The 24,468-nt window shown below is 52.3% G+C and overlaps 2 protein-coding genes across 3 annotated transcripts in view; one reads left to right on the plus strand and one right to left on the minus strand.

Moving 5' to 3' along the window:
* Positions 1 to 4,128: 4,128 nt before the first annotated feature.
* Positions 4,129 to 17,940, plus strand: SLC5A11 (solute carrier family 5 member 11). Of its 2 annotated transcripts, XM_029965274.1 has the most exons (17): positions 4,226 to 4,287; positions 5,112 to 5,173; positions 6,265 to 6,441; positions 7,329 to 7,400; positions 7,683 to 7,787; positions 8,007 to 8,066; positions 8,607 to 8,711; positions 10,166 to 10,271; positions 11,189 to 11,269; positions 11,595 to 11,800; positions 12,578 to 12,713; positions 13,053 to 13,160; positions 13,534 to 13,684; positions 13,893 to 14,061; positions 14,148 to 14,363; positions 15,467 to 15,611; positions 17,045 to 17,940. In XM_029965274.1, exons 3-17 carry the CDS (start codon positions 6,310 to 6,312, stop codon positions 17,263 to 17,265), a joined length of 2,013 nt encoding a protein of 670 aa, XP_029821134.1. In that variant the 5' UTR covers positions 4,226 to 4,287; positions 5,112 to 5,173; positions 6,265 to 6,309; the 3' UTR covers positions 17,266 to 17,940. The 2 variants fall into 2 exon arrangements, with proteins under 2 accessions (XP_029821135.1, XP_029821134.1); XM_029965275.1 differs by lacking the exon at positions 5,112 to 5,173 and having other exon boundaries at positions 4,129 to 4,287.
* Positions 17,941 to 18,434: 494 nt separating this feature from the next.
* The window catches only part of ARHGAP17 (Rho GTPase activating protein 17), a 41,442-nt gene continuing 35,408 nt past the window's right edge, over positions 18,435 to 24,468 (minus strand). Inside the window, exons 19-20 of the mRNA XM_008928228.2 lie at positions 23,549 to 24,154; positions 18,435 to 19,389 (exon numbers count right to left, since the gene is read on the minus strand). Coding sequence (XP_008926476.2) covers positions 19,259 to 19,389; positions 23,549 to 24,154 — 737 coding nt within the window. The 3' untranslated portion in view covers positions 18,435 to 19,258. The remainder of the gene's footprint in view (positions 19,390 to 23,548; positions 24,155 to 24,468) is intronic.

The raw sequence follows: 24,468 nt of genomic DNA on the forward strand, positions 1-24,468 counted from the left end.
CGAGTTCCCAGAAGAAGAGAACTTCCCCACGTCCCCCTGGCCATGGCCCAGCACGGGGGGCTCTGCCCAGGCAGGCACCACTCGCCCCACCAGCCTTGGGGCCGGGGTTAAAGCCCAGCCACAGAGTCCCTGGGAAGCCAGAGCAGGTCAGGCAGGGGAGGGGGTGTGGGGGATGAGGAGAAGGGATGCCACCAGTGCCTGCTCCCCTGGGACCCTGAGTAACAATACTGCTGAGCTGCTCTCCAGTCCCTCCCCAGTCCTGTCTGCCCTGGAGCAGAGCTGGAGCTCCACCTGAACAGACTGTAACAGTGGAACAGACATCACTGGAGGTGGTCTGCAGGCTTTAATTCCCTGCCATTGCCAGCCAGTGGCAATGGAAAGCAATAGGACCTTGCAGAACCCTTCTAACATGTCCATGTGGTCCCACGTACGGATCTACCTACCCAGCTTCATCCCGCCCATCAGCTTTGCTTAAAGCTGTGCCAGAGGCTGATGGATCTTGAAAGCTTCTCAAGAGTTTAACACATCAGCACAAGGCTTATTGGAACTCGCCAGCAGCCAGAAATCCCTGAGCATTTTGGTGCCTCCTTGGAAAGCACAGAACCCCTGGTAGCCTGAAAACGAGTGGGAGTCCTCTGCAGCTCCAAGTGCCTCTCCAAGGCACAGCAGAAACAGCAGGAAATGCATCCCCTGCCCTCCTCCAGTCACTTCCAAGAGCTGGAGTCCTGAGTCCCTTTACTGTCCATGGTGACCATCCCAGGGAACTCCAGAGGTATGCATGTCCATCCTCCAGTGTCCATGTCCTCTCAAGGTGCATGTGTGTCTTTCACTGAGTCTGGCTGTCACTGAATTCCCATGTGGGATGGAAGGGGAGCAGCACCCCATGGCCAGTGCATGCCCCTGAGGGTGACAGGGTGCCCCGAGAGCTGCTGGCAGCAGACCCAGTGTGCTGCTGCTGTGAGACATCACTCTGTGCAAAATGCATCCATTGCCTTCCAAGCCTGTCCCGCTCCCACATCCCCCCATGGCAGTGCCCCAGCAAACCACGGTGTAGGGACCCCCCTCCCCATTGCCAGAGCAAGGGCTCGTCCTGCAGCTCCGCTCAAGGACACGACCACCAACCGGTGCATTATTTCTGGGAGACCTTACGACCATCAAATCTCCAGGTTTTGGTATTTTTTTAAACCCTGCTGTAGAAAGTGAAGTATATTTTCACAAGCGTTCTCCGTTTATACAGCTTTAAGTGCCAGGTAGTGTGTAGCCTTGTGTTCCCAGAGGTCCAGACCTGTCCCTGCCCCGATGGAGGTGACAAGGCCACGCTCCCTCTGCTCCATTTTCCCTCTTGGATGTTGCACACTGCATTCCATTGATTTTTTCTTTTTTTTCTTTTATTTTTTTTTTTAAAATACATTCATTGTTTAAACCACCGGAGGTTCTTTGAAGCTGTCATGACAGTAACTGCTGTACATAGATTTTGCTACATGTTGTAACTTTCCGAGATAGTTAGAACTCCAACCCCTTTGGTATTTTTATGTGATATTTTCAAAGAACCAGAACTTCTGGTTATATGATTTGATAATGGGACTCTGTATATTCACAATTCAGTCTCAACCCAATGCCTATGTGCTACTCCCAAAATAAAGCTACTGCCTTCTGCCTCCTGACTTTATGGGCCTCTGTCTTCTGTCCAAAATCGCTGCCGTGATGGTGTGAGGAATTCTGCATCTGGCACTTGGCAACTACACTTGTTAATGTTGGCCCTTTACACCTGCAGAAGAGAGACACAGGGTCTCACCTGCCTGGGCTGGGGCAGAATCACTGCCTGAAGGACCTCAGCATCCAGGCTGGTGTGATCAATATGAGCAGCAAATTCTTAAAATAGTATGGATTTTTTCCTCCAGCCTTCAGAAGAAAACATTTAATGAGCATATGAGCCAGTGAATTGTTTCCCTCTCAAAAGGAATTCTTGGCTGAGGTTGAGTTTATGTCCCAGGAGCCATTTATCTCCCCTGACACTAACAGCAGATAGATAGGGAGCAGCTCCATATCAGATGTCCTGGTTGTAGATTAGCTGGTTTACAGCAGCCTGCTCGATCCCTGGGTGCTCCCCAGAACCTGGAACATGGCTCTGTGCAGAGTTATCCAAGATAGCCCCTGCTGAGCACGTGCATCTCCTTCCCATCCGCAAGCAACCCTGAGTGACATGCTCCAGGGGAGCAGGGAGGTTGGATTAGGTGACCTCCCGTGGTCCCTTCCAGCCTGAACCATCCTTTGATTCTCTTTGAAGTGCTCAAAGCCCTCCTGATGTTTCCTCAGCCCTCCTGGCTGATCCCACCTGGCTCTGCTGCAGCCCCAGGAGCCTGAGCTGCCCAGTGTGGCTGTCACACCTCCCACTGCCCGGGCTGAGCCCACAAACCACCCCCAGAGTGATGTCCCAGAGCCCCCATGGCACTGTGTCCCACACAACAGCCTCATCATTCCCTGCACGCTCCCATTGCTGGGTTTGGTAACTGCAGACATGAGGTAATTCCTCCCTGGCCCTGGCACTGGCCAGGCACTCTCCTTGGAGCCTCAGCCCAGCCTGAACAGAATTCCTGCGTCAGCCCTGTCACGGGATCATCCTCACAGGAAAGCCTGTCCTTGGAAAGGAAATAACAACTTGGGCAGCAGCCGGGGCCGGCGCCGGGAGTGAAGCCGGGGCTGCTCCTGCTCCAGGGCTGCCACTGCCCTCCCCTGGCACAGACCGGCAAACAGTGACCCTGGAAATCCCAAACACGGGATTATTTAAGGCTTTTCACTCTTTCCTGCAAGAAAGGTGAAAAAGACCTCAAAGAGGAAATGATAAGCTCGAGTAAGTCACGGTGAAAAGAGGATCACAGCTGGGAGTCCAGGCTGGCACCTCCATGGCAAAGTGGAACCACATTTGAACCCTCCCTCCAAGTATCTGGATAATAGTTTGAATGGCCTCAATCTCTAATTATTTTCCAGGTGCCAAGAAAAATGCCAAAGACACAAACAGAGATCTCAACTTCAGGCTGGAAGGGCTGGAGGTCAGGAAAAAGTGGCACAGACTGTGAGGCAGCATTTGCAGCCCTTGAGGATCCACCTTGTTCTAACACAATTTAGGAAAATCTGGGGTTTCCAAATATTCCCAATGGCAGGGTTCAAAGGCCTTGTTACATTCATCAGAACTGTGAGTGGGAAACATGAGATAAAACACAGATACTGAGTTTTTCATGGAATCATCAAATCCCAAAATGGTTTGGGTTGGAAGGGACCTTGGAAATCATCCAGTTCAACCTCCTGCCATGGGCAGGGACACCTTCCACCAGCCCAGGTTGCTCCAAGCCCCGTCCAACCTGGCCTTGGACACTTCCAGGAATGGGGCAGCCACAGCTTCTCTGGGCAACCTGTGCCAGGGCCTCCCCACCCTCACAGGGAAGAATTTCTTCCCAATATTCCATCTAACCCTGCCACTCTCAGGTTAAAACATGCCCTTAGGGGGTCACCTACAGTAAAATTCCTGTTGGTAACTCCACTGTTGGGACATGGAATAAGTTTGTGTGAGGACAGTGCTCGTGCTCCATCTGCCCTCCCAGCCCAGGGGTTACCTACCCAGCAAGGGGCTTCTCAGCAGTGCTGCCTGGGGCTCCACACACCCAATCCAGGGGTTTGGGAGCTGCCTCCTGCCATGGTCTCTCTGTGCTGCGAGGTCCCTCTTCAGCATCACTCTCTGTGTGTTTTGGCCCCAGTGGTTTGTCAGGATCTTCAAACAGATGATGCTGAAGACAAATCTCCAGCCTGGCCCAGAGGGGGATTTGATTCTGGGATTAACCTACAGCCTCAGCAGTGTGTTACAAATCCCAGCCGGGATGGATCCTGCTCTTTGTAAGGCTCAGGCACAAACACAGGGACAGGACCAGCGGTCAGCTCCTCCCTGTGCCACGGGCTGTCAGCTCCAGAGAGCATCAGCACGGATTTTTTATTGTTCTCTGTCCCTTCTGTAGCTGCACAGATTGCTTAAGAGAATGGCACTCTGTGGAGTTTGACCCGGGAGCCCTGATAGTGAAAATAATACACTTCTCACCAGAGCCACAGGAGACCAAAAGAGTAACTTCGGTCAATTAGTTTAACTTTGACTATAAATATTCTTTCTCGTTCCTTGTGACCCTGTTAACAGCTCCGCTGGCAAACCCCGATTCTCTGGCAATATTTAAGCTGCCTGTCAGTTGGCAGAGCCCTGGTGGTGCCCGGCGCGGGGAGCAGAATAAGACCCAGCTGAGCACAGTAAGTTTCCTTTCGGCTTCTACCTCGAGTGGGGGAGCTCCGGTCGGGTTCGGGGCTGGCGCTGGGCTGCTCTCGGCCTGGGTGAGCAGTGGTGTCTGTAGGAGGTGGATGGACCTGGGAACGCTTTAAAAAACCTGTTGAGGAGGCGTTTAGAGTGCCACGGTGCCGACGGGTTCCTCGAGAGCCACGTGGGCTGCGTCCCCCCGGCACCGTTGATAAAGGGCAGCTTCAGCGGCTTCATTTCAATGCCACGGATGTTCCCTCCTCACAATCTCTGGCGAGGAAAGCGCCGCCGCCTGTGCCAGGCACCGAGGGAGAGCAGGCTGTGAGCTGAATTCACAAAACGGGCAAAATTTCCACTGGGCCGTGGCAGAGTTGGGACCTGGAACCAGCGCAGCCGCCTCTGCTGTTTCCCTACCACCAGCCTGCGTGCTGGCTCGGGAGTGCACCAGGAGCTTAACAGGCACCTGTGCTCAGCTCTGGGAACCTCCCCTGCAGCGCATCCCACCTCTCCGTGTTTACTGACAGGCACAGCATGCCTGCAGAGCTCTGTCCTGCTCTGCACATCTCGGAGGGAGCAGACACGACCCTGCCCACCCGTGTGGCTGAATCCTGAGTGTGAGCGAGCGTGTGTAGCTGCAGCACTGCCTGCCCCTCCAGTGCAACCCAGAGCGGGACTTTGATGACCCTTGTGGGTCCTTTCCATGATTCTGTCATCCTATGGCCTCCCGAAACAGCAGTATCAGAGGGAAAGTGGGAGGTGTCAGAGTGGGGTTAGCAACTTCCCCAGGCTGACATACCAAACCCTGTTTTTCTTTTCCTAGTTAGAGGATAAGCATGCCAGTAAAAACTCGGCAGCAGCCAAGACACATTGGCTCTTAAAGAGGTAAGATAGCGCTGATCTGGTCATCAGTGCTCTGCATCCTTGCCAGGCAGAAGCTCCCAAGGGAGTGGGATCCAGAGGGTTTATAAGGCACAGAAAAGGCTCTGCCAAGGTGCTGCAAGTCCCTCCACCTCAGCACCGGGTGAAGCCAGCGGCAGTTGTGACACACGTGGCTGTGGGACAGGTCCTGGTCTGGGCTCAGAGGCAGAACTCGTTTGGCTGCTCGTCCCATCTCCCGTGCCGAGTGCCCCGGGCTGCTGCAGGCCCCCCCTCGCCCCACCTTCTTCAGCTTTTTGCAGGGGGTAGGCTTATAAGTGTCTCCTTGCAAGTGCAAGAGAGGCCTAAGGACACGGCCAGCTGTGCAGGGCAGGGACCAGCAGACACCCGGCACGGCCGTCCCGGTGACACCAGGGCAGTGCCAGGGCTGGTGAGTGCTGGTCCTGCTCCTCTTTGGAGGAACCATCTCCTTGGCTCAGCAGGGTAAGAGGAACGATCCCAAACCTGCTCTGTGTGGCACTGAGGGTTCTCTGGGGACTGACAGCAGCCACTGCCGAGCCAGGTGCTGTCTGAGGTGGCCCTGGATGCCACTCACCTCCTGTCCTGCTCTCAAAGTGTGGCTGAGCCGAGCTGAGGGGAGGAGGAAACTGCTGGAGCAGCTCATGTGCCTTCTTCACCTCCCATGGCTTGTCACCAACAGCTTCACACCGATGGCTCTCCACAGCCACAGATCTGGCAGCAGCTGCTCCCTGAGGCCAGTCCTGCAGCCCTGCAGCATTGGGACCCTCAAGCTCTCATCACCAGCTCTGCCACATCCCGCTCCTTTCCTCCACATATTTCAGCTATTTCTACCTTCTCTCTTATGCACCTGTTTCTCCTCAGTTAGAAAATTGCATAAGAAATCCCACCAAGTCATGCTGTCCTGACTGCTGGCAGCATCTCCACATCACAGAAAGGGTGAAGACAAGATCCTTCCCCACAGCTCCGGCACGAGCAGCTGGAGCCAGAGCTGAGAACCCTGAATTCCTGAAGGAACAGGCACCACATTCCCTGGGCTGCCACATCCTCCTCTAAGCATGTCACCTGTTCTTTAACAGGTTTATGCACCAGGACCAAGGAGTGCTCAGCCTGCCCGAGAAGCCATGGAGCCCACCAGTGTCCCCCCGGCCCCTGTGACCCCGTCGTGGGACGCGTTCCCCCAGCAGACGCTGGAGCCCGTCGACATCGCTGTCCTCGTGCTCTACTTCCTCTTCGTCCTCGCAGTCGGGCTGTGGGTAAGCAAACACTGTTAAAACCTTCCCGTGTGCCTTGTTATGCTGAAAAACATGGCTGGCTTGGCCTCAAATTGTTTTACTCTGGCTGGAGTCAGGCTTCACTTCGCTGGATTCAACTGAACAAGTGCAAAGAGGGAGTTTACAGGTTGTTCCCCTGACCTTGGCCTGGGGAAGTGTCCTGACTGCTCCACTGGAGAGCTGGTCAGCCCTCTGTTTGCCAAGGTTTTGAGAACCCTTGTGAGGAAGAGGCTGTCTGAGTACACAGCATTGCTAATAATAATGTTTTGTTCATCCAGGAAGGAATTGCTGTGCTATAAATCACCTGTGCTTGTCCACAGGGGTCCCGACAGCAGATTCCACAAATTAAAAATGCTGTCTGTGTATAATTAAGGCAGAAGGACATCCTTTGGCATGGCTTTTGTAACAGCAAGAGCACAACCTGGCTGTCAGGAGGCAGAGATGAATAGCTGCTCCCCTCACACGCAGTGCATCGCTCTCAGGGTATTGCATGAATCTGTCTGAGGCAGAGGAGTCCGTGGGTCATACATGCCATGTCAAGCATTCCTCCTGGCTGCACCCAATACCTGTGGATTCCACAGTTCTTGCCCAAAAGTATTTGCCTTCCTTTCTGATCTGGAGGGACTTATTTCGCTTATCACAGAAAACATTCAATCAGGATGCTGAGATGATGGAAAAGTTTGTGCGTGGCTCAGGGCACTGCTTGGTCCCATCCCTCCTCCCCCAGGGTTTCCCAGCAGCAACTGTCCTTCAGGAAACCCTTCTCTCCCATCTGATGACAGTTCAGTGTCCTGTGGGGAAATCTGGGTGATGCCCTGAGCAGCCCCCAAACAATGGCTGAATCCTTGTCCCTGTTTTCTACTCCCCAGTCCATGTGGAAGACGCAGCGCAGCACCGTCAAAGGCTATTTCCTGGCTGGAGGACAGATGGCCTGGTGGCCTGTGAGTATCTGTGTGGTCACCCTGCCCGTGCCCCTGGGCTGCAGCCACACTGACCAGCACCTCTGCCCAAGCAGAGCTTGTTTGTCCAAACAGAAGTAAATAAATAAACATCACTCCCATGTTTTGGACCCAGTTACACGCTGGCTTCTTCCCCCGCATTTGAGACTGGGGAAGTGGAGCTGATGCATGGTCATGAGTGGGGGAACAGCAACACTGTGCTCTCACCAGGCTGAGAACAACGCCCTGTGCCAGGGCCAGACTTCATTTTCTGTGTTTCTCCAGGTGGGTGCATCCCTGTTCGCCAGCAATGTTGGAAGTGGCCACTTCATCGGCCTGGCTGGGTCAGGAGCTGCCTCGGGAATTGCTGCAACAGCCTACGAGTGGAACGTGAGTGTGCACAGGGCTGGAGAGCCCTCCCCGTGCTGGACAGGGGGGCCCCAACGAGTCTCCACAGCAGGGCACAGCCCTGGCACCTCTGGCATTCCAGATCCTGCTGCCCCAGCCTGAAGTCACCAGCTGTGGGGGAGATGAGTCCCTGTGTCCCTGCTGATCCACGGGATCAGAGCCTGGACCTGCCCCTCCAACCTCCCTTTCCCTTGTTTGCAGGGGATGTTCTGTGTCCTGGTGCTGGCCTGGCTGTTCCTGCCCATCTACATCGCATCGGGGGTAGGTCGGGGGGTGTTGTGTCCCTCTGCTGTTCATCTGTACCACCGGTGTGCCTCGGGCTGCACCTCTCCTGCTCTGCCTGTGGCTCCTGGACGGAGCTGTGGGGCACCTGGATGCTCCTGTGGCTGCTCCAGTGGCTGCTCCTGTGGCTGTTCCTGTGGCTGCCCCAGTGGCTGCTCCACTGTCCAGGCTAACGGGCAGCAGAGCTGCTCCCTGGGGCCAGCATGGTGGGAGTGGGGGGTCAGACTGCTCTGTAGCCCCTGGCAATGGGTAGAGTTGCTCCATCTCCTGAGGAGGTGGATGGATGCCCCTGTATCCTGGTTCATAGTGAGCCCTGTGCCAGACATCACAGCAAAGCCAGTGCTTGCTAAGCTGCTGTGCTGGCCTAAGTCAGCAATTGAGAGCCAAATACCAACCCAGGGCAGCTCTCAGGGCCCTTCTGGTCTCCTACCAGTGCCAACACCCACATGGCTCCCTGGGTGAGCCCTTGGCAGCTCTGGGAACAACCACGTCCCTCCCCTGAGCTGTGTCTCTCCACAGGTCACTACCATGCCCGAGTACTTGAGGAAACGTTTCGGAGGCAAAAGGATTCAGGTGTTCCTGGCAATTCTCTACTTGTTCATCTACATCTTCACCAAAATATCAGTAAGTAGAAAAAAAGGGAAATGGCTTGAATTTAATTCACTTTGGAAGTGTGGGCTGAGCAGGGAGGCTGAGAAATTCAACCAGTGGCATTTCCCTGGGTGAGCAGGGAAGGGTTTATTATCAAAATGCCCAAGGAAGAGAGACCGTAGTTGTTTTGAGAACTGACTCAAAAAAGAACAATTTCTTTTTTTGCCCATTAAGCACCTGAGTGCCTGAAACCATTCCCATTCTGATCCTTGCTCCTCCACAGTCCTGAACAATAGTTCCTAGAAAGGTGGAGCTGTGACTGTGGATGAGGTTGTTGTTAGATTTTGCTCACCCAGTTTTTCCCCTTTTGCCCATTTATTGCCTGTGCAGACACCAGGTGCTGTTTTTTAGGATGGAGAATGATGTAGGAACTGGTCCAGGGTTAGGAGAAAAGTGTTCAGTGATTTATTGCACCTGTTTGAATACATAACTGAATCAACTCTTGCACAACACCTTGGTGGCTGTTCATTAACAGCCCAGCAGGGCACGGATCCGTGAAAATAGATCCTGCTGGGGCTTCTCCTGCACAGAGGGGCCACAGTGGGACATGGTGTGTGACCCTCCCTCTGCCCCCCCTGAAACTTTCGACAAAGGGAAGTGGCTTTAAATTAAAAGGATGTAGGTTTAGATTAAATCCTGGGAAGCAATTCTTCCCTGTGAGGGTGGGGAGGCCCTGGCACAGGTTGCCCAGAGAAGCTCTGGCTGCCCCATCCCTGGGAGTATCCAAGGCCAGGTTGGGTGGCTGGAGGAAGGCTCAGGTTCTCCTCTAGATAAGATTGACTATTTGATGGAATGTCTGATAATACAATTCCTGTGTTCAGGATGATTTTACACCTGTCTGTCCTCCTGTGGTTGGCAGTTTGCCTGTCCTAAACTCTCCCAAACCGCAGCATTTTCACGTAGCTGCAGAGCTGGTTGGTCAGGGCTGGGCCCAGCCCCGAGGACACTTTTCCTGGTGACCTCCCTGTCCCCATGGCAGCAGGGAGAAATCCACAGATGGGTGCTGAGGTGCCTGGGGAGTTTGCAGCAGGTGCCCCAGTCCCCCCCCAGCCCAGCCCAGCCCAGCTCCCCCCCTGCTCACTGGTGCTCAGGGGAAGAGATAAGCTCACCCCACCCAAATGCCTTTCTCACAGAGAGCTGTGCACTCTCCCCTTCCAGTGACAGCCCCATCCTCCCCTCACTGTCACCCCTGTGACCAGCAATAACAGTGAACTGGCTGAAGAGTGCCTGTGCCTGGCCCTGCTGGTGGAGGGCAGGGTGGCAGGGGCTGGGGCTGCAGGGGCAGTGCCCAGGGGAGCCGGGGGGCCACGAGCAGCTCCAAGCCAGGCTGGGCCCAGCACAGGAGATGGCTTGGCCAGCTAAATGTCCACTCTTTGAAGGGCCTGGTAATGCCATGGCTGCAGCTGTGCCACTGTCCTTTGCTGCAGGTGGACATGTATGCCGGGGCCCTGTTCATCCAGCAGGCCCTGCACTGGGACCTGTACATCGCCGTGGCGGGGCTGTTGGCCATCACTGCCATCTACACCGTGTCGGGTACGTCCAGGGCTCCCCACCACACAGCCTGCCCGGGGAGGGAGACACCCTGCCAGTGTCCCAGGCCAGGCTGGACGGGGCTTGGAGCAACATGGGACAGCGGAAGGTGTCCCTGCCCGTGGCAGGGAGTGGAACAAGATGATTTTTAAGGTCCCTTTCGACCCAAACCATTCCAGGATTCTGTGATTCATGACATGCACTGTGTCCTTGGGGTAGGAGTCCTGCATCCCCTACAGCCTGGTTCTGCCATGAATATGGATATTGGGGGGGGGATCAATCAAAAACTCCCCTTTTTAGAAAAAATTGCCAGGTGAGAGTAAGTGAACCTCCCTCATCTGCCACCCTAGGTGGGAGCATGTCAGCCCTGCTTTAAGAAGCAGCTCTGCTCCAGTCCAGGCATTTGCAGGATCCGTTTTCCTCGGGCTCTCTGGAGGTGTGAGGGATTTACAGGACAATGAGCCGTGTAATGCGGAAAGACTCCAGTCTTGGATGCCCTTTCAGGGCTTACGAGTGGCCAAATGGAAAACAGCCACGCACGGAGCAAGCAGAGATCCCAAACAAAGAAAGGTTATTGCTTTCCCAGTGCCCACCCCCAGTGATGAAAAATCACCCCCCCTTTCTTTCTTCTCCTCCTTTTGCAGCCTGGGCTTTGTTTTGGAGCTTTTCCATGTATTTCCCGTAGAATTATTTCTACTGGACTTCGGTTTTTAGTGACCAAATGGTGACTCATGATGATTCAAACCACTGGAAATTCCAGCCAAAGTGTCTTTGGCCAAACTGCCCCTCAGCAGAGTGAGAACCCCCGGCCAGGCTGGGGGCTCGGCTTGTGCTGCTGGGCAAGAACTTCTGCAAAGTGTGAGCTGCTCCAGCAGAACAAACCCAGTTGACCCCAGTGTGGTGCCTCTCTGCTCCCCCAGGTGGCCTGGCAGCCGTGATCTACACCGATGCTCTGCAGACCCTCATCATGCTCATCGGGGCCGTGACTCTCATGGTCTTCAGTGAGTGTTTCCCTGGGGGTTATTCACTAAAAATATGATAAAAGCTTTACCAAGTTAAATAATAGGAAGAAATCCCTCCCTGTGGGGGTGGGGAGGCCCTGGCACAGGTTGCCCAGAGAAGCTGTGGCTGCCCCATCCCTGGAAGTGCCTCAGGTGAGGTTGGACAGGGTCTGGAGCAACCTGGGACAGTGGAAGGTGTCCCTGCCCATGGCAGGGGGTGGGACTGGATGACCACTTGGGTAACATTACCCACAGCCAACTAGACACTGAAATCAGAGTTCTGACCTGGGAAGATGCAATAACAGCTTCTCATGACCCGTTTTAGGCTTTATTGAAGTCGGTGGCCTGGAAGGTTTGCAGACAAAATACTTCAATGCCATTCCCAGCACCCACAAGGAGAACAGCAGCTGTGGCTTGCCCAGAGAAGATGCTTTTCACATCTTCAGAGACCCTGTTCACTCTGACCTTCCCTGGCCAGGAGTTCTGGTGGGAATGACCATCCCATCCCTGTGGTACTGGTGCACAGACCAGGTGGGTCACTGCTTGTTTCTTTGGTTGGTTTCAAGTAAATGCTGTTTTGCTTGAAGCTGATTACAAATCTTGGGGTTGCAACATCACCTGGACTGATTTACTATTTCTTATGGGAATTTAGTAAAATCTGGTTGCTTCAATACTAAAAATGCAAAACTTGATATGCACAACTGAATGTTGGGAGTCATCTCAACATAAAAAGGGATGAGAATGTGTTTGTGAGTCAACCTCAGTCTACAAAGATTTTTTTGGTTGCTTTGTTTTTTAACTTGAACCTTTCACTCCTTGCAAACCACCTGTGAATTCCCCTTCTCAGCTTTCCAGGGGTCTGTCTCCCATCCCTCCTAGTGACACCATCAGAGCCAGGAAGATGAAGCTCTAAGTCACCTTTTTATGTTCCTATTGTGTTTTCTTGCTCTTTTATTTAACTCACTCTGCTCATTTCAGACTCTATCCTGCTGCTCCCTTGGCCAGGCTTATCCGTAGGGTCAGGGAATTCCCCAGTGCAGGAAGAATAGAAAATTCTGTGTGGTCAGCTGGGGATGAGGTTCTGCAGCACAGTGTCCTGCCAGGCTCAGCTGGAATGGCACAAGCAGTGCCTTTCAGGTCTGTGTTCCTGTGAGGTGCTCAGGATCCAAAACAACCATAAAGCCACAGCCAAGCCGTGATCACCCGTCTGGGACTGCCACAGCTCAGTGCAGATCAAAGTCGGGATCGCTCCATCCCAGCCAGCTCCTCGCTGCTGGCAGCCAACCAAACCCATTTCTTCATTCCTAGGTCATTGTTCAGAGGTCCCTTGCTGCCAAAAACCTCTCCCATGCCAAAGGAGGCTCCTTGATGACCTCCTACTTGAAGATTTTGCCCCTCTTTATGATGGTAATGCCAGGCATGATCAGCAGGGTTCTCTTCCCAGGTAAGTGCTGAGGGAGAGATCTGTTCCCTCTCTCTGGCTCTGCCTCCTCCACAGAGCTGGAGCAACTTTACTGAATAAGTTGAGAGGTTCCAATGCATCAAATGCCCAATGTATGAAAAATTTTTCTTCCAGTTACAAACTGGAGAATGCAGATCCTGCTACAGCAGCCCCAGACATCTCTGTGCTGAGATGGTCCTCTGCCATTTGCTGGAAGCTTCCCAAGCTCTCCAGCATTTTCCTTAAAAAGCAGTTTACAACATTCAGCAGAGTAACTTGTTTAGACACATGGTTTACTGTGGCTGGGGAGTGCTGCCTCTCACTCCCCACTGCTTATTTCAGATCTGGTGGCTTGTGCAGATCCGGAAAATTGCCAAAAAATCTGTGGCAACCCGTCTGGCTGTTCCGATATCGCTTATCCCAAGCTGGTGTTGGAGCTTCTGCCTGTAGGTAAGAGCTGGTGCTGGCACTGGTGGGTTCTGTACACTCCAACCACAGGTTGAGTGAGAGAAGTAGAGAGAGGAAAATACCCTGAAACTCATTTCAGTGGGGTTTGTGTTGGGTTTGGTGAGACAGTGGTAAAGGGCAGCAGGAAACAGGAGAGATGGGAGATGATGCCCTATCCAGAGTCTCATTCAGTCAAATCTGGATAAGAGATAAAGCACAGATGTTTAACAATGAGAATCAAGGGCTAAAACTTCCCTATCACTGTTATTTTAAAATTTTAAAAGTCTGTTCTAGCTCACAGAAGACCTCAAGGTCACACTGCAGTGGAGCTACTGGGGGTCCCTCAGGGCAGCTCTACTTCTCCTTCTGTTTCCAGGACTCAGGGGCCTGATGATGTCAGTGATGATAGCAGCTCTCATGTCCTCCCTGACTTCCATCTTTAATAGTGCCAGCACCATTTTCACCATGGACCTCTGGAAACACTTCCGTCCGCGTTGCTCCGAGTGGGAGCTCATGATCGTCGGCAGGTACGGACAACTGGGACGTGTTAGAGACACACCTTGGCACAGCCTGCTCAGGGAACACCTTCACCCTGCCCAGGCTGGGGGGAGGACCAGAGAGAGTTATGAGTTATGGTTGTGAGGCAGCTCAGTCAGAGTCTCGCACGCTGAACAGCGGGAAAAGAACATCCCACAGTAAAGATGCCCACAGTAAAGGCATCCTTGTCTTGCCCAGGGTCTTTGTGCTGCTGCTCACTGTGATCTCCATCCTGTGGATCCCCTTGGTGCAGGCTGGCCAGGGCGGGCAGCTCTTCATTTACATCCAGTCCATCAGCTCCTACCTGCAGCCGCCCGTGGCCATGGTGTTTATCCTGGGCTGCTTCTGGAGAAGAGCCAACGAGAAGGTAACCTCTCCCCTGGAGCCTGGCCAGCCCCGGGTCCAGGGCGGGTGCTGCTCTTTGCTCCAGCACAGAACTCCCTTCCTTTGCAGGGCGCCTTCTGGGGGCTGGTGGTGGGGCTGCTGCTGGGCGTCGTTCGGCTGGTGCTGGACTTCATCTTCCCCGAGCCCCGGTGCGGCGAGGCCGACGCCCGGCCCGGCGTGGTGAAGTACATGCACTACCTGTACTTCTCCATGGTGCTGGCGGCCGTCTCCACGCTCACCGTGCTGCTCGTCAGCGTGGCCACCGCGCCCCCCGCCCCCGAAATGGTGCGTCACCCCTCCGCTTGCTTTGCTTGGGTGGTTGCCAGGATGCCCCACGTTCCACCCGTGGGAATAATGTGGGGAGAAATAACCTGGAGATGGAAGTTTCCATTCGTCCTTTATTTATGACCACACTTGTAGCAGCAGCCCCTGCTCTGCTCCGGCACCTCTGCTGCCGCCTCTCGTTTGGGTCCCATAAATCCCATCCTGGAAACTGCTCAACAGTAGAGGCTACCAAGAGCTGTTGTTCAAGCATGTGTGTTTAATCCATGACAAATTAGCCTTTTTCCCTCTATTTTCCAAGAAATTCCAGCTTCTGGGTCATCTTTACCAACTCTCTTACTAACTTAGTGAGGAACCATTTTTACTCGCAGGAAAGAGAAACCCAGGGCACAGAGCACAACTCCTCTGAACCAGGTTTGTGCCAGTTTGACTGTTTTCAGTAGATGTACTGAGGCTAGAGAGAAACATAAGGAGGGGCAGGGGAGCTGGAGGGATCATACAGCAGCACATCCTCTTGCTTCAAGACAGGACCAACCCAAAAGTCCTGGTGAACTCAGAAATCTCCAGAGAGGGAGATGCCCCAGAGGTGTGTGATCAGTCCAGAGCTCACCTGCCCTCCCTGTAGCAATTTTTCCTCATCTCCAATGTGAATCTTTCCAGCTTCATGTTGTGTTCATCCCTCTCTATCCACACTATTGCTGAGAACATCCCTCTTTAATGAGTCTTTTAGATATTTGAAGAAAACAATCCTACCTCCTACCTGTTGTCTCTTCTCAACAACCCCAGTTCTTTGAGCCGTTCCTCCCTGGCCACAGTTTCCATTCTTTTTGCTCCTTCTTGACTCAGTCTCAGCCTGCACCCAGGGATGGGCCCACAGAGAAGTGTCCCCTCAGTACAGAGTGAAGACTCATCCTCCTGAGGTGGAGCTGTGCTGTTCCAAACCCCCTCTGACGGTGACCGTCACCCGCAGTGCAGCCGGGCTCGGCTGTTCCCCTCAGAGCAGGAGGGCAGATTTCAGCCCTGCCACGTGTTCTCCCTGCAGGCAGCCCTGAGGCTCCTTTGAGCCGTGACAGCAGTTTCTTTAACACCCCTCTTCATGCCATCAGATAAGTCGGCTCACCTGGTTCACGCGAGGGGACCCACCGCTCAAGCAAGACCTGGCAGTCAGCCCCTGCCCCAGCGACGCCGAGCGCCCCGCTCTCCAGCTTGAGCTAAACATTGCCTCTGGCAGTAGTGCAGAGGAGAAGAAATGTAAGTGCTCCAACGTCGTGCTCAGTAACCCCACACCCAACAACCCCTGGCGTTCTGTAGAGGCTTTGAAGACGAGAGAGACGTTAAAACTCCTTCCTCTGGAATTCCGTAGCTTCAGGGTGTGCTGAAAGAATCGTAGAATTAGAGAATCACAGAATATCCTGAGTTGGAAGGGACCCATCAGCATCAACCAGTCCAACTCCTGGCCTCGCACAGGACACCCCAGCAATCCCACCCTGTCTCTCAGAGCATTGTCCAAACGTTCCTGGAGCTCTGGCAGCCTTGGTGCTGTGCCCACTGCCCTGGGGAGCCTGGGCAGTGCCCCACCACCCTCTGGGGAAAGAACCTTTTCCTGATATCCAACCTAAACCTCCCTGACATGGCTCCAGCCCTTCCCTCGGGTCCTGACACTGCTCACACAGAGCAGAGATTGGAGCTGCCCCTCCGCTGCCCCTCGGGGGGAAGCTGCAGACCCCGATGAGGTCTGACCTCAGTCTCCTCCAGGTGGAGAAAGGCTTTACCTGACATTTTACCTAAGCAGGAGTTTAGTCTCTTTCCCATCTTTTGATGGCATTACTTAAGCTTGAAACCAAGGAGCTGGATGGGATACAGAGCCATGCCCGTTATCCCACATCAGCGACCAGTGCTGTGGCACCTGCTGCCAGGAGAACTGGTTGGAGAAGGGGAGGGTGGAGGAAAACCACAGTTATGTTGATGAAATTCCATTTCTGTTTTTCAGCGGTGTTTTCTGATCGGCTCTAGCAGCAGGGAGAACCCAGAGCCCTGGGCCGAGCTCTTGACAGATCAGTGAAGGAGGATTTGCATTTTTTAAAACTTGTACTTGTCGGTATTAGGTACAACCATATGCAGCGACCCACTGCATTCTCCAGTGATGATTTGAATCCCCTGTTTTTGCCAGGCTTGGGACCCTGTTTATGTAACATTGCAGCTTTTGCTGAGTGTTTCTTTGATCTATAAAAGCTGTTGTAAGTTAATGAGTTAGGGCACAGCTCTCCCGCTGCTGGGAAGTCTTGAGTTTGCTGTGCACAAGCATTGCCTTCCCAGCACTTAGTCCTGTGTCCCAACCCATACCAGAGCTGGGCAAATTCAGTTTACATGTGTATGGCATGGAGAAAACCTCCCTGGCCTACAGCAGGGCCCTGCCCAGGGAGGCTGCCACAGCTCAGTTTTGAGGTTTGGTTTACTGTTCCCACGGCTTAAACTGTTGGGAACAGCAGAATCTGAGCTCAGGTACTGCAGCCCTAAAAGGTGATGACTGAAGGGGTCCCTACAGCTCAGTGTAGTGAGAGTGTTCACTTAAGACACCACTGGTGCATTTCTGCATCAAAACCCTTTGAACAGGAGCACACAGGACATTCCTGGGATTTGCTTTGTTGATGAGATTCATCCCTCACTCCTGACTCTCTTTTCAGGTGCGACTGAGGCCAAAGGGAGCTCGAAGCTGATGAGCACCTTCCTGTGGCTCTGTGGGATGGAGCGCAGGCAGGAGAGCACCGAGAGCACAGCAGCACCCAAACCTGAGCCCCTGCCCGTGGCTTCCCTGGAGGAGAAGCCGCTGGTGAAACACATCCTCAACATCAACCTGCTCATCTGTCTGTGTGCTGGGGTCTTCCTCTGGGCATACTTTGCATAGCCAGGGTGATGCAAGTCCAGTGACATCAACTAATTTTAATTGGTGTAAATATTAATAACTAGCAGAGGGTTAATGTAATTCTTAATGCTTTCTAAATTTTATTTCTTTATTTAAGAAGACAGATCCTTCTTCCTAATCCCTTCCTTATTTGTAATGGGGGCCTGGCTTTGACCAGGGCTGAGTGCTTGACACCAGCACTGTCAGACCCCAATTGGCCCCAAACAGCTGAGGAAGGTTTGGTTATTTTAAATATTTAAATTTGCTCTTTGGCATTAGAGCAGTGCCTGGAATTCAGGAAGTCTGGATTCTTTTCCTATTTATGCCTCTATAACCAGCTACAACCACTTGGGTCCCCTTTGGTTCAGCTTCTCCAGCCTTGAGGGGCGAGTGACAGCTCTGAGTGCCCAGAGGAGAGGCCAAGGGCCTTGTCCATGCTCTGTTGTATCTCACTGGCTCAGCTGTGCCCGTTCAGCCTCCTCTCTGTGTGCACCGAGCACCGAGGGGCCCGTCCTGGGAGCTCCTGCTGAGTTACCTTTGCTCGTGGTCTGACGGTGACACCGACCAACACCAGCACCCAGCATGGAAACTGCCCCACAACTGCCTCCAGGGGCACCTGAAGGACCTAGACCAGCCCAAACCCAGAGGTGCTGCCAGGGCAGGGGTGCCCAGCAGCAGCCCCTCATTGCCTGGGGCCCCCCAGCTGTTCTGGGAGCAATCCAACAGAGAGCCCTGGGCCAGGAGCACCAACACATGTCCTGGTCCCTCGTCCGGGGCAGCCTGGGCAGGAGGGGGACGAGTCCCCTGCTCCCACCCTGGAGCCTTGTGTAGCTGCAGATAAACTTAATAAAGAGTGAGAGCTGCTCCCTGCCTGCCTCAGTCTGTGGGGATGGGGCTGCCAAGGCCTGGGGCACAGCGTGGCCGCTGCCGGCCCCTCCGGCCCCTCCCGTGCTCCAGGCCCCTCGGGGGCTGGGTTAACGTGCAGCTGGGGCAGTCTGTTTAACATGAATCTACACATCAAGGGATAAACCTGTGTGCATTCCCAGAGTCCTTCCACTGCAGCCCTCAAGGAAAACCAAGCTGAGCAGCCAGTGACTCTGAGCAACAAAGCCCAGGGGATCACTGTGACCTTCAGGGCCCACTGGAAGCAATAAAACTAGAAAAAAGAAGCCTTAAGTTGACAAAAGACAATCTTTAATTTTATACATGTTCACCCAACTGCTGAATCCAAACAGCTGCTTCAAAGTTCTTCCAAAATTCAACCGTTTGCAATAAAAGCACAAACCCCACTTCCACAGTTTCCTCGTGGAACAGTTGCCAGTTGCACATGAGTAAAACCAGGTTAATACAAATAACTATGAAATGAGGGTAACTACTGATCCTAAGTAGCAATGAAATTATTAAAGAGACAGAAAGTTCCTCCTACAGCATGACAGTCCTTCAAGGCACTGGATACATCCACAGTTTGACAGGGTGACTGATAACCAGCAGTCACCACCAGCACTCGGGCAGGGGGTTGGTTCATGGTTTAAGAAGAATGTGCAGCAAATCCCAGAGGGAATGTCCCTTGCGAGGCAGCTCCTGGTACGGGCTAAGAACTACAAATAAAATCTAACCGTGACATTAAAAGGATTATTTCCATAATACATACATGCACTTTAAATAACTAATGTTCTGCTTGCTTATTCTTTTGGAATTTCTGCTAATACCACCTGTATCAGCACTGATTACGCTTCCTAGGAGAGTTCCTGTAGGAATTCATTCCTTCCATCCAGGAGTTTGAAAACCCTTGTCAAGACACAGATCATCAAACTTCTTCTGAGCGGCTGAATCGGAGACTGGCCACAGTTGGCCTTTCCCACCCAAAGAGTCCGTAAATCACACCTCCACGATGCCCCAGTCCCACCCGTGCACAGTTCTGCCACGTGGTCAGAAGAAGCTTTTCCCTGTTAGGTCTGAGGGTTCTCCCCCAGGAGAGGAGGCCGCGGCGCTCCCGTCACAGCGCGGTGCTCTCCGTGTCGGTGTCGAGGTCCAGCACGAGGTGGTTGTGCAGCTCTCTGCTCGCCGGCTCCGGAGGAAGCTCTGAAGGAGGGTTTGGAAGTGGTTCTGGAATACTGGAATTAGAGTCTGCACAAAAAGGGAACAGCAAGTTTAGCAGCTGGGACAGGGCTGGCTCATTCACTCGGGTACTCCTGGGCATTTCCTTAGACACAGAAGGGAAAGGAAAGATCAACAAAGGCTCTTTAAACAGGGCTGGCACCCTGTGCAGGTGGGCACAAAAGGTGAGCCAGACTAAACAGCTTGGAGTTGCTTCTCCTACAGACCCTGGCTTAGCCCTGTACCCCTCCCCTGTGTGTAACAGGGCACATCATGGTCTTTGTCACTTCTAAGGTGAGGAGAATTTTGTTCAAGCCCAGGACCCCAAAATGCTGCATTTCTGGTGACTGACTGCCCTAGTAGCTAGAATTATAAGACCAGAAAAATCCCTAAGAGTTCAAAAAAGATAACTGAAAATACTGTCAGTGCTTGGGAAAGCTGATTTATAATATGCCACAACATCCCTTACTGCAACCCAGCAGCTGTTCCAAACAGAAAGTAATTTAGATCACTTAAATCAATAAAGAATCCAAACAAAGGTCTTATTTTTAAGCACAGGAGCACAGCCTCCCCTGCTCCTCTCAGCCCATCACAGCCTCACACAACCTGCAGGGATCTGTATTCCAGGACATTGTAACACAGCAGCTGGAATTCCATCATGTTCTGGCCTGACACTGATCAGGCAGTTAAGCCATAGAATCCCAGAATAGTTTGGGTTGGAAGTACCTTAAAGCCCATCCAGTCCCACCCCCTGCCACGGGCAGGGACACCTTCAACTAGCCCAGGGTGCTCCCAGTCCTGTCCAACCTGGCCTTGGACACTTCCAGGGATGGGGCAGCCACAGCTTCTCTTCCAACCCCAACAATTCCGTGGTTCTGTGGCACAGGGAAGGAGCATTTGTGACACCCCAGGGTTCAGTGACATCTGGTACAGAAGGAGCCTCTGCACCAAACACCCCCTGTCTAGATCTGTGTACATGAGACAGCACAAGTGACAGTGGGCAGTGAGACACCAAAGCCACACACACTCTGCCTGCAGCACTTTAGTAGGTTTAGTGAGAGCAGCAGCCACACTGTGCCTGCCCAGGACACGAGCAAGCAGTTCCTGTGCCAGGGTTAGTACTGGGGTTAGCACACACATGATTATCAGTCAGCAACAGCTCTGGCCAATCAGGTGCCTTTTCCTTACCATTGAACTTGCCAATACAGTTCCTACTGAATGCTGGTCAAACATCTGGATTATTTAATAAAATTCTTGATTAGAATATTCTGAGGCTTATTCCTTTAACACCATAAATAGAATTTGAGGCATTGCTAATGCCCAGGACGTGGACAAAGGAATCAACAGTACACTGAGAACAATTCAGAATTCCTGTTCTGGTATTATGACGAGGTCTGCTGGCAACTTAAATTTTGGCTTCTGTTGTTTCCTCGCTCTTTCAGGTTAAAATTAAAACCAGTGACTGCACATTGTGAATTAGGTGAGTCTATAGGTGCTTATATATGCAGGTGTAAATATTAGAGCACATACTCTTACGTGACAGGCAGTGGTGTTAATTCAGAATATTAATCCTTTAAAAACAGATTGATCTGGAAAAGGTGGATGCTCCTGCACAGTGTCCTGCTGGAGATGAGCCTGAGTATCACTTCAACTCTTCCCCAAGGGGTTTTTAGCAAAACTGACTGTATTTTCTAGGTCCCTTTGCCAGTTTTGGAGAGGATCCTTCCTCAGTAGCTTTCCTTTCCTGGAAACTTCTTTTTGTGTTTACAGTACACAACTTGGCCAATTTGCTATGGTTTGCACTTGAAAGGAGTGATATTAAGCTGTGCCCATCACTCCCCCCTGGCAGGTGCTTGCCTTGCCCAGTTCCAACTCCCCCACTAATGAAGCAGCCCCTGCACACCAGCTGGCTGGGATTAAGAAATTAAGGATTCCTCCAGTTACCCTGGGGTAAAACAAACCCTCCCTGTTTGTCATCATTAAAGCAATTTTCTCAGAACCAGGAAAACTCCAAAATGAAAACACACACACTCAAACTATGAAACACTTAGACAAAAAGGTTAAGTCTTTCCTTAAAGTTTGACTCTTTGGCACAGCTGCTGTTCTTTATTGTGTGTAGAAGTGAAAATCCAGAGCCCAGCCTTACTTCTGAGTTGAGCTTGGGATTTGTAACGTACTTAAATATACTGACAAAAACAACAGAAGTACAATCAGGAAAAGTCAGTTATTTAAGAAGCAAAGCTACTTTTTAGTTGCATAAGCAGCTTGTTTTCTGCTAATTTCATCATAGACTAGTTTGGGTTGGAAGTACCTTAAAGCCCATCCAGGCCCACTCCCTGCCATGGGCAGGGACAACTTCCACTAGCCCAGGGTGCTCCCAGTCCTGTCCAACCTGGCCTGGGACATTTCCAGGGCTGGGGCAGCCACAGCTTCTCTGGGCAACCTGTTTCTCCAATTAAAAAAAAACCAAACCCAAACTATTTCCAGTGTGACTTCTCAATCCAGCACTGACTCCAGTGTCTTTGCTGTAAACAGCCAAATCTCGAGATGATTCCAAACACAGCCTCGCCTCTCCCAGCCTGCCATGCAGTTGTTTCCTGAGCAGGGCAGCAGCAGCATCCCCAAGGCCTTCCACCTGAGGAAGGTGTGCTTGGGGCTGGGGCTGAGCACGGGTGCTATTAGTGAGGCTGGGGCTGCCACGTGCAAATGCCAACGTGTCACAGTGCAGGTGCTGCCGGGGCTGTTCTGCCACGGGTTTAGTCACAGCAACGTGGATTTTGCCAAATAAATTCCAAGTGGTTAAAAGTAAGTGCAAACCTAAAGTGGGACCTACATTAAAATGTAACCATAATCCACCAAACTGCAGGAAAAACATGGGCTGCAGTGTCTGCCTGCACTGAGGAGAACAAACCTGTTGGGAACGGGGTCACTCATCGCACCTGACCTGGGAACTGGCTCTGGGGACTTGGCGTGAACTGTTACTTCTTGACAGGTACTCGTGGAGTAACAGTGTTCACAGGACTATTAAAATGAAGCAGCAGAGGTCTCAAACCCTCTCACAGGCAGAATGCTATGTAGGGATGAGATACACAGAGTTGACAGAGCACATGTTCCAAAGCGCATGTCCAAACTCAAGCTACAAACAGGAGCAGTTTAGCTGATATTGCACATTTCTGGGAGTACAAACCTTATTCGCAGTAACCATCCCCACCTGTGAAGGCATTGGGGTAAAGCTGTTAGGCAACAGAATTGATACTTTGCATTCCAATACATTAGTCTAGTTCTAGAGAAGCAGTGTCATGGGAAAGTTTTAACCACTATTAATTATAGGTTGATTTAAAAGCATTAGTCTCTACATTCATTATCTCCTCCTTCAGAATTTCCCAGAATAAGCAGCAACTCAGCAGGAGAACATTTCAAAATCAGCTGGTTTTGAATGGCCTCAGCATTACATTAAAAAAAAATAAACTTAATTAATTAACTTTATTAACTTAAATTAACATTATCCCTACCAAACTAGCAACTAGAAGCTTCATGAAGTTTTTGTGAGAAGACAACGTTCCTCTTTACTTTACAATTCTTTCAAAATAGAAAGACTGCATTTACAATATGAAGCTCTGTAAGTACTGACCTAAGAAATACAGTTGAGTGTAAGTGAATCTTCAGCTTCTGGATGTTCAACATAAAAGAGCATCAGAAGACTCTGTTCTTGTAAGGTTTTTAAAACATTCTCTGTGTGTTTTGCCTATTAGAACACGTGTCAGTGACCACTTTTGCCCTTTTCTTATCTTAGTATGTGCTGAAATCCACTATCCTTGGCTACATCTTCTCCCTCCTCCAAATATTTGCTTTTTGGCAACAGATGTACAAGCAGAACTGCCTGCCAAGATCTGAGCCTGGAGACAGCCCCAGCGAGCTGCTATCAGTGTTCAGCTTCCAAACACAAAAAATAATAAAACAAGCTCATCTCCACTTGCCCCCAAACCTTTCTGCCTCCTCACTGAGGAACTGCCCCAAACCCTCATGTGCAGAGCAGCTGGCTGGGCATTTAACTGGAAATGAGCTATTTAGCATTTTAACCATTATTTGTGCTTTTCAGGCTTCCCCCCACATTCGTTTCCAGCAACAGGCACTACTTTCTTTATTTCCACTCCCTGAGGAGACAGTGAACAGGGAAGGATCCACTCACCTGTGACTATTTTGGAAGCTGTTTGTGTGGGATTTGCAACAATCCCATCTGCAGGCAGCTGAGAGGGAGGGTGAGGCGGAGGGGGCACACTGGGTCTGTTCCTGGGTTTGGGCACGGGCCGTGGCCGGGGCAGGGTGCCACTCTGAGGTAAGGAGGGAGCCTGGGAGGGCTCTGGAGTCGCTGGCTGGGGCGATGGGGAGCTGCTGGGGTGCTTCCCCAGCGGGGGGGTGTCGGGCGGGGTGGGGGTCTGTGGCAGGGTGTAACAGGGCTGCTCTGGTCCGTGCTCGCTGCCAGCGCCGGGAGATGCTTGGCTGTTGGCTTTGGGCTGCAGGGGAGGAGTTGCCTGTGTTGGGGGCTGAGGGGGTGGGTGGCTGGGAGCTTGGATTGGGGAGAGGCTGCTGGAGTATCTCCGAGGTGCAGAAACCTGGGAGGCGGAGGTCTGGGCTGCTCCTTGGTTTGCATGTTGAGCAGGAGGAGAAGAGCTTCTGGCAGGTGGTTTTGGAGAGACAGAAGGTGGCTGAGCAGCTGGGGAAGAGCTTTGGCTTCCTGGCTGCCCTGGCGGGGGGTTGGCTGGTTTGGGGGGGGCTGGTGCCGGCTTTTTCACAGCTGTGGAGAGAAGAGGGAACACTTCAACATCATGGACTGTGGAACTTCTTCCAGGGGCATGTAGGGACAGGACAAGGGGGGATGGCTTCCCACTGCCAGAGGGCAGGGTTAGATGGGATATTGGGAAGGAATTCTCCCCTGTGAGGGTGGGGAGGCCCTGGCACAGGGTGCCCAGAGAAGCTGTGGCTGCCCATCCCTGGCCAGGTTGGAAGGGGCTTGGAGCAACCTGAGATAGTGGAAGGTGTCCCTGCCCATGGCAGGGAGTGGGATAGGATGATCTTTAAGGTCCATTCTGGGATTCAGTGATCCTAGAC

Source organism: Manacus vitellinus, unplaced genomic scaffold (assembly GCF_001715985.3).
Source record: "Manacus vitellinus isolate BGI_N305 unplaced genomic scaffold, ASM171598v3 scaffold_93_pilon, whole genome shotgun sequence".
NCBI classification, from domain to species: Eukaryota; Metazoa; Chordata; class Aves; order Passeriformes; family Pipridae; genus Manacus; species Manacus vitellinus.

Excerpts from the sequence above, each read along its gene's own strand:
- SLC5A11 (XM_029965275.1), top strand. The coding sequence starts at position 6,310 with ATGGAGCCCACCAGTGTCCCCCCGGCCCCTGTGACCCCGTCGTGGGAC. Across the intron at positions 11,801-12,577 it reads GGTACTGGTGCACAGACCAG|GTCATTGTTCAGAGGTCCCT; the intron begins GTGGGTCACTGC and ends CTTCATTCCTAG. Across the intron at positions 12,714-13,052 it reads CAGCAGGGTTCTCTTCCCAG|ATCTGGTGGCTTGTGCAGAT; the intron begins GTAAGTGCTGAG and ends TGCTTATTTCAG.